The sequence below is a fragment of the Photinus pyralis genome, unplaced genomic scaffold, assembly GCF_008802855.1.
Source record: "Photinus pyralis isolate 1611_PpyrPB1 unplaced genomic scaffold, Ppyr1.3 Ppyr1.4_LG8, whole genome shotgun sequence".
In the NCBI taxonomy this organism is placed as follows: domain Eukaryota; kingdom Metazoa; phylum Arthropoda; class Insecta; order Coleoptera; family Lampyridae; genus Photinus; species Photinus pyralis.
This window is the reverse complement of record NW_022170819.1, coordinates 111,132-120,837: the sequence shown is the minus strand read 5'-3', so window position 1 is coordinate 120,837 and position 9,706 is coordinate 111,132. Positions and strand designations below refer to the sequence as shown.

At 33.5% G+C, this 9,706-nt stretch overlaps 1 protein-coding gene across 1 annotated transcript; it reads right to left on the bottom strand.

Annotated features, from left to right (window-relative positions):
* Nucleotides 1-770: 770 nt before the first annotated feature.
* On the bottom strand, nt 771-6,951 carry LOC116178351 (actin-binding LIM protein 3-like; the record flags this gene model as incomplete). Its single annotated transcript, XM_031497819.1, has 7 exons — nt 771-1,927; nt 2,536-2,736; nt 2,856-2,896; nt 3,109-3,178; nt 3,595-3,692; nt 6,495-6,670; nt 6,716-6,951. Coding segments are annotated over 7 exons (936 nt in total), but the record flags the coding sequence as incomplete, so codon positions are not given.
* Between the last annotated feature and the right edge of the window lie 2,755 nt (nt 6,952-9,706).

Genomic DNA, 9,706 nt, shown 5'->3' with positions numbered 1-9,706 from the left:
ACCACCCTGTGTATTACGCCTTTTTGCCCTGTAAATGGAGCATACATGTTGAGCAATAAAAAAATTGTTACTATTATTAAAGAATTTATATACTCTTATTCATTTTAAGAAGGTACGGGTAGAAAGCTTTGACCTTCACTATGATTGGATAAAACAAGAGTATTGGGCTGAAAAATAAAGCGAGTGATTGACGTTTCTGGGGTCAACTAAACTGTCATTAGCTGTTAATGTTAAAGACCCAAGCATGAAATCGTTTGATTTATTTCTGTTCATAGTGCTGGATATTTCTACTTTACAATATTTTAGTGCCGTTTTACATTTCTCTTGTGTACTTATCATCAAGCACAGCACTATCTACAACCTTCTTATAATCATAGACCAAATATTTGTATTTGGTCTATGTTATAATGAATGCAGTATAGACTACTTATAGCAACTATTAACCAATGGCATTCAAAATTTTGTGCAGTGTAACATTTCTAACATAAAAGTGCTAAAATATGTACTTACAGAATTTACAGAACCAAACCAATTGTAACTAAACCTTTGCTCTAGCACTTGCACTAAATACTTCGCACTGTAGAATGATCACCACCAGACTCCAAAACCCCTAACTAATTCAGCTTCCTGCATTGCAGCAGTTTTTTGGTGCCTAAACTACACATTGAGGGCACGCCACAACATTTTTAATACAGCACTATCAGCTGAATGAGGTTTTGTTTACAACAAAAGTTCATTATTTGCAAAGAGTGGAATTAAAATTGAGCGAGTGGAAGAAATATAGCAGTAGTTTTTATTCAGCTGTGCTCGTTTCACAAAGTTTTATAGCTACACAATTTGCTTTCAACTTAAACATTAAAATAAATAAATATTCTTCTTTAAACGAATGTACAATAGTATTTTGATTTGGTATTATTATGCCTATAGACCTACTCTTTTATATATTCATGGTAGCTTGAAGTTTTCTTCGGCAGAACTAAGACATTATAAATTTAATATACTTTTATAGAAACTAATAACATGAAATCTTTTACTTCTAATAATAAAATATAAACCACATAATTAAAAAATATTGAAATACATTAACAGTTGTAGGTACGAAAACTACTTCGACTAGCTTAAGCAAAAATACAAACAAAGCAAATCTACACCACAAAAAAAGTTTTGTTTTTATAAAAAGCTAATCCCAATTTAGATTTTAGCAATAAATAGGTGCAAAGTTTTGTAATTTATATAGCTTTTCTATTATTGTTAAACTTTTGATTAGAACTTGCAACTATTACGCTACAGTATAGAGAAAAGTCGCCTTCCTTTGTATTCCTGCACAACTTAAGACAACGTTATCAGTACAACACAAATAGTGATTGGTCATTTCATTTAATAAAAAATTTCTGTCACTGAGAAATCTGCAAAAGAAGGCAAATCCTCTCATTTTAAATGTAACAATATCACTTTACCACAGAAGCACCCCCTCGAGATGTGCCTCTACATTAAAATTCACATGGTGCTTATAAGCTAAATTACATATTCTATGTAATGCATTAGTTAAGAAATGCAAAATTATACTGTAAGTCTTTAGGTCACACATAGAAATAAACAGTTATGGCAAAAAATCTATCCTATAGTAGAAACAACAATGAAAGTAAATGGTTACAAAATTTAATTAAAATCATTATTTACAACAGGAACTATTAACGAACTCACAGTAAAATTTCGAATCTTTTGAAAATGTGTAAGCATTTTCTATTAAAATAGCTGTCTTATTATCAAAATAAAACTAAAGCGTATCTAATATTTGCAATAATAGGCATATTTAAAATAGGCGAGCTCTGCGCTTTATTTCATTCCTACGCCACTGCGGTATCCTATAGAAATCGTTTCTTGTGCATTGGAATATGTCTTCAAATTCTTTGTCGGATAGATGCCTCTGTAACAGAACGTGTTAAATAATATTCCCATTTAAGTTCTTGTTTTATATGGAACACTGTTTTAGTTTTTCTGAAAATTACTTCCGACTAAAACTAAGGGGGCCGATTATGTAATATGTTTTATGTTCAATTTTAAGGGGGAAATGTTGTGTAAACTACAGGTGGTTGCCGCAGGTTGATCGAAAAAGTTAATTGGTTCTGGGATAACAACGCCATGTGCGAGATAAGCAGGGCATGTGTTTATCAATAGGCATTGTTAGCCCTTAAATTTTTTTCTCATAGTTTTTCTTTTTGTATTTGGTTTTTGTTCCCATAATGTGTGCTAGAACCAATTTGAAATTTAAAAATAGAAGGAAACTAATTTGAGCTGGCTCGGCAGGTGTTTGTTTAGGTGGTATTTTTGAGGGACCATTACACACAAGCAATATTTTTATATTTACTTACAATCACATCTGAAACTATGAAAATGTCATTTGAGCTGGATAATTTTTACTAAAATATATATTAAAACGCAACCTTATTTCCAAAATAATTACAAAATTAAGAATGTTGTGTCTTGTTCAAGTATTTTCAGTATAAATACTAAAACAGCATTTGATAGTTTTACCTCTAAATTGCATCTATCAACATCGGCTGGCAAGCGATAGTTAGTTATCATGAGTAGATGATAGGGATAAATTTTGGCCGGCTCGTTGATCAACATGGTATGGGCCATGTTTGGTAGAGATCGTCGCACTTGTGATGCGTACCCTCCCCGGAACGCTCCTAGTCCCCCTGTGTACGTCGATGACACTGGCATTTCGGTGTTCTATTGGAAAATTATGTTAAATCTGTTCTTAAACTGTACTGTACCAATTATTTTAAAAGCGCTGTTAATGCTAAGCTAAACATTTACGAATACATGTTAAAAGAGTCTGATTTACATACCAATGCACGCCTTTCGACATCCGTGATCGATCCGGTGGAAACTGTAGAAAGAATTATTTTACATAAAAAATGTTTAGAATTTGTTTTAAATCTATTCAGTTTTAAGAGTGACGTATAGGATGCCATATTAGTGATTACGTGCAAAGCTGGCAAAGATAAACGAAAATCGCTATAGAAAAAGCTGCAAGGACAAAGATTTTTTCGGGGGATATACAAAAATAACAGTTACTAAGAATTAACAAATATTACTTACTGTCAGATTTTCCACTGCTAAAATCTGTACTGTGAGTTTTAATTCCAATTCCGCTAAACGAGTAATCACCCTGTGGATTTAAACTCTATTAAAATAAAAAAAAATTGAACAAAAATGTGATGAATATGAAAAGTGGCATTACATTCTAAGATGTGCTTTTTTCAAAAAGAATAACCATGCAAGATGAGCCAAACGTAAAATTTATAAAGTGGTAGTACAGTTGCGCAATTACATGGTAAAGCAAAATTGGCTGACAGATGACGGGGAGGGGGGCGCATTGACAATATCTGGTATAAATAAAATGTGTAAGAATTTAGAAGTACATTTCTTAATCTATGCTAATGGCCCATCTCGTGGATCAAAATTAAGTTAGAAAAGGTGCACAATCTTAATCTTTTATTGGTGAAATGACGAAAAAAAAAATAGAAGCATGCATCGATTAACTAAACATGAAAGTTGAAATGCATTACACTCGTAAAAACTTACAGGAATTTGAGGATAGCTACCGGCGGAAGAACTGAAGGTATGAGATCGAGGGGCCAAACCATAGCCCGGTTTAGGAACGTGACGTAGCGCACTTACAACTGCATAACAAATGCATTGTGAATGAAGTTATAAAAGGCAATAAAAAAAGCCCTAACTTACAGCCCTACTCAGTGTGATGTATGTGTGTAAAATAAAGACATTTGAATGTACGGGTACATTCAAATAGTTTTTCTTATTGACAAGTACTTACATAACCATTTCCAGCAGGTAATGTGGCCGACTTTAATCCATATCCTGGTCTTGGCACGTGCCGTAAAGATGATACTACTACACCACACAAAATTAAAAAAAAAAAAGTAATAGAAGAAAGCTGCACATAGAAATAAACAAAATACACTTAAAGGTACAATTCAGTAAAATAAGGAAGCCAGCCACATTGACATTAACAACAACCTATCAATACACCTAAAAATGTGAGAATCAAAATGCAACTTGAACCACATAATTTTATTGGTTCTATTATGTTCATAATTTGAAGGAGGTGCCAATAATTCTACAAGTAAGGAAAACAAACAGTTCATATAACATGGCGATTTTGCTACCAGTGGTTTTGCGCAACAGAACCAGTAAACCTGAAATTGTCTAAACCTTTAACCTTGAAACTGGACTATGGTGCTATCCCTGGTTCGGGTTTCGGCATGGATATTTGTAAATTTATAGTGGGTTGGGTTGGTTGAGCAGCGTCGGCTGACACCCCGCCCACTCAAAGATAAAGGCAAAATAAATAAAAATAAATTTGTAGCTTACACTCATGTCACCTGCCTATTATTACTGTTGAGTGACACCATTGTGTTGTAGGATTGGGTAGGGGAGGGCCAATAGGGGATTTTGGAATCAAGCGCCGCAGATTAACATAAAGAGGGATACCTTACACCCTGCTGAGCATCTCCACCTAAGGATAGTGAATCTGCCCATCAAAATAGTAAAAAAAATCTATAGTTTGAAATACTGAAGCGTGTCAGATTAAAGTAAGGTGGGCTGACTACATGTTGAAAAGTGTACATTTCAGTAATCTGGCGATTTTGGGATGACGTATAAAGGGGGGGGGAGGGGTATTAACCTTGACATTCTTGAGCTCGTTGGAATTTTTTTACCCAACCACAGTATCACAAATACGTGGGGTATATACACTAACAATATCTGACGCGCTCAAGTGTTTTCACGTTGACACGGCCCCCTTGTCATTTAACTTTGTTCCTTTCTAGCATCTAATCTACAAAGTTCAATCACCAAGAAATAAGTGGTAGTTGTCGCGCCATGATAGTCCAGTTTTTGGTACCTAAATTGCAAGATATGGGCGTGGTTTCAACAGGACTTGTCATACAGCCGCGGCATAATTCAATTACTGCATGAGTCATTTCCTGGTCGTGTAATTTTCCATTTTGGGGATCAGAATTGACCACCACCATCTTGTGATTTAGCACATTTCACATTTCATTTGGAGCGTTCCGTTGTGCTTGGCAATTTATTTGAAAATTTGTAAAGAAGGAGTCTAATGGCGGAAGTGGTGGTCAGCCCTATTTATTTTGTAGAAGCAGTTCGTTATTTTTTGTAACAAATCTGTGCAGAAGCAAGTTAACCAAAGCTGTGTGAAAAGCCTAACGCGTTTTGTCGGTTAACGGAAAAAGTAGTTACAAGATTGGTCATTTATTAAAAGTGTTCTACCGCGCAGAAACTCACTCAAATTTTTCTTCAAATTCATTAAGCCCGTTTTGATATCTAATTCTGTATTATCAAGAACAAGTGAAGTTTCCTGAAGCTGTCAACGAGTGTTTCAAGTCAGTTTTAGTTCGCTTGAATATCGCAATTAATAAAAAAAAAAGATTTCTTATTTTTTGACCACCTGAGTGCGGGGTAATATGTCTAAACCAACTTTGTAAGCTGTTCATTCTTTGAAGGATTTTGTTTCATAATGTTTTGGAATTAATTTTTGTAATTAATTGTGTTTATTCGAACCCATTGTGAGACCCAGATATTTTTCATGTCAGATTTTTTTTTCCTATTTGTGTCATGATTTATTTCAGGTGTTGATCAAAATTTGTGTAATAAATTCCTTGAAATTAAATTTGTGTTGTGAATTTTCAGTTGTTTTCAATAAATTAACATCATTGGCGGTCATTTTCTGATATTTTAATCAGCAGAATTTCTACTTCAACTCAGTTATTTTTTCATCGACAGAAATAAATGTAAACCTGATATTAAATATAAATCTATATTACCCCACTGGTAGCAAAAAGACATGAAGAGGCCACAAATTTTTTGTAAGTACCACTTTCAGCAATTCAACAAAATGGCTACTTTATGCACTGCAATTAAAAAAAGGGATGGCCTCTCTATGTCTTTGTAGAAAAAGGTGCTTCAAAAGCAATGGTGCAATAGAAGTTATTGACGTAGAATACCACAAACTAAATCTATACCTATTTGTTAGAAAATTCAACTAGTGAAGAATTTCTTTAAATAATTTCATGCGCAAGAGATGTGGTACATTGTAAACTGATGCCCATAGGGGTTTTAAACTTACCCAACAAAAAATGTTCGTAAACAATGAATTAATTTAGATCTCTAATTAGTTAATTACAACACACACTTACAAACATGCTGTATTAGTAAGCGAATACAAATTTTGACATTTTAAATTTCGCATGCTTTCTCACCTTAACCAATTAAACTGCCAATTGTTGCTAAAATTTTGTCACAGAATAAGTGTATGATGTTTATAACGTTAGTTTTAAAATTATGTGATCGCTCGTTTACACTACGTCTACATTTTCGACAAAACCAAGACAAGTATTAGTTTTGTCACGAAATCAAAATCTACCCCAAACAATTATCATACGTACCGTTATAATTCGGAATTTGTCCTACAGAGCGGCCGACCGATGATCTACAACTTAGTGACCTATCGAAGTCTTCTTCGTCAAACGGTTTCGGATGATCTGTGTTTCGTGACGGGCTAGCACCGACGGGCGAATCATATCTCAGCTTGTATTGCGGTTCCTTACTAGCCGATGGAGTTCTAGAAATAGTGTGAGAGTCCGACCTTCCATTCCTTTGAACTTACCTGGACGCATTTCTAGGATCTAAATGTGCAGCCTTCCACTGCTTAAGCTTCTCTCTTTCGTGCACATTTTTCAGAAACACTTTACCAATACCCGTAGCTATCTTACTCAACTCGTGCTCTTCTTTTTTAAGCTGCTCGTCTTTTAATTGAACATGATTGGAATGGTCAACTTCGTCTTCTTCATCTGAATCCGGAACACCCTTGTAGCTGTCAGACCATCGTTTTCTCCGTTCTAACAATATCAATTATAGTTTGACACTCTGAGCAATTTCTATACAGGGTGTTTTTTTGGGAGCAATAAGTTAAACGTTTCTGGGAAAGTAAAATAGCTAGGTTTTTGAAATTTTGTACTTCGGAGTTACTCTGAAAGCCGAATCTGTGTAAAATATTTTCAAAATGGCCGCACTTCCGGAAACACCGGAAGTAGATAGTAACTTCGTTATTTTAAATGGCAACCCCTATTTTTTATTGCATTTTTGGATTCTACGTGAAATTTCAATCCTTGTGATACCCATATGTCGATATCTGCCATTTATGGTTTTTAAGTTATTTTGACTTTAAGAAAAAAATGGCGGATGCAGACGGTACCTTGATAATTGATTACTTGAAAACGGTTGTAGTCATGGCAACCCATTTTTATCAGTGCATAGAGAATGAATAGGGCTTTCTTTTAGTGTACTTAAAAAAAAGTTAAGTTGCGTACAACCGCACCTATGGAGATCCAAATTTAAGAAACTTTAAAGTCTATAAACTCAGTTTTTTTAAATGGAATGACCCTGTTCTTACTATTGCATGAGATAAAGAATCGAAATTGGCATATTTTGATAATACATGTTCCTATAGCTATCTTTAACAGTTTCTGATTTATTCCCATTTTATTGAATTGATCTAGGAATTGATGCGATTTTTTTCGCATTTTCTTTTTAGTAGTTGGCCATGATTTTATAACAATCAAATTTTAAACAAATCAAGGAATGGATTCGTTAATATCATTGATTCTAGTCTAAATATTTCATTAATAAATAAGTTTTTTGTTAAGGATATAGGACGGAAATTTTTGAAAAATCTAGACAGAGTCGTTCAACTGAACTTAAACAACGTATAAGTCTGGAAATTAAGAGAGGTAATGCGATATCTGTTCTAGCAACAATTCCATACCAAAAATGTTTCAATGAAGTTTTTTATATTTTGTATTGAATTTATTTTGTTAATCTTGCATTTGCAATTCAATTCATTTTCTTAAATATTCTCTTGTAGAGCTTTGTATCACTTGTGCTTCAACGGTTTGTAGTGCATTTGGGGATACAACATTTCCAAAATTCATACAATTTCGTTCCAGTGTTCGAATGAATGTACGGCAAGCATGTGCCGCGATTCTGTCCATTTCACCATAAATAACAATTAAATTCCAAAATAGGTGAAATCACTGCGAGTCATTTTTCGATTTTTGAAAAACTTATGTTAACCTATAACAGTGGGTGATGGATTAGTGTCACTAGATTTGTTTAAAATTCAATTGTTATAGAATCATGGCCGACTACTAAAAAGAAAATCCGAAAAAAAATAGTGTCAATTCAATAAAATGGGAATAAGTCAGAAACTGTTAAAGATAGCTATAGGAACATGTATAGTCAAAATATGCCCATTTCGATTCTCTATCTCATGGAATAGTAAGAACATGGTCATTCCATTTAAAAAAACTGAGTTTTTAGTCTTTGAAGTTTCATAAATTTGGATATCCATAGGGGCGGTCGTACGCAACTTAACTTTTTTTTAAGTGCACTAAAAGAAATCCCTATTCATTCTCTATGCACTGATAAAAATAGGTTGCCATGACTACAACCGTTTTCAAGTAATCAATTATCAAGGTACCATCTGCATCCGCCATTTTTTTTCTTAAAGTCAAAATAACTTAAAAACCATAAATGGTAGATATCGACATATGGGTATCAAAAGAAGTGAAATTTCACGTGGAATCCAAAAATGCAATAAAAATAGGGGTTGCCATTTTAAAATAGATTTCAAGATTTATTATTCCTGCTGGATTATAAATAATTTACAGGAGTCATACATGTAATATTTATAAGTATAAAATTGCAAACATACACACCGACATACACACCGACATACACACCTACACACGCACTCTCACATTACATTACGGTAATACAGTAACAGTATATATAAATAGTAAATCGAAAATACAAAATACATTTTAAAAAAATCACGTTGTAAATAATAATAATAATAAAATTTATGTTCCGCTCTACATTACCACTTTGTTCACCAAATACTCTTCTGTGCTATAGAAACTATGTTTCAAGAGAAACTGTTTAATTTTTTGCTTACATGATTTATCATTTTTTTCCTTAACATAATTTGGTAGGTGATTGTACAATTTGAGGTCCAAAGAATTTTTTTTCGAAGTGGTTTTTTTGAAGCGCTTTATTGTTAAATCATTTAAGCTTCGTGTATAATGCTTATGCAATTCCGAGACTCTGGTGAACGTCATCCTCTTCTTATGTATCTCCAACAAAGATGCATATATGTACAGTGTAGGTACCGGCATAATTTTTAGGTTAATAAATAATGGTTTGCAATGTGCTCTGTACTCTGCATTTGATATAATGCGAATAACCTTTTTTTGAATTTTAAATATTTTTAATGCATCGCTCGAGTTTCCCCAGTACAGTAAGCAGGAATGGAATAGCGAGTGGTACACATTTAACAAATACGTTAACGGCAATAATTTCTTAAGTTGGTAAAACAAATAAATTAAGGAACTCAACTTCCCGCTGAGATATTGGACATGTTTCTGCCAATTTAGTCTATCATCTATATAAAGGCCCAGCAATTTAACACAATCTCCTGTAGAAAAACTTCTATTTAACGAAAACGTTATACTTTTTGATTTTTGTTTATTTAGAGTTAATTTATTTGCTGAAAACCAATCACCTAGTTTACCAACAATACTGTCTCGTATACAATCAA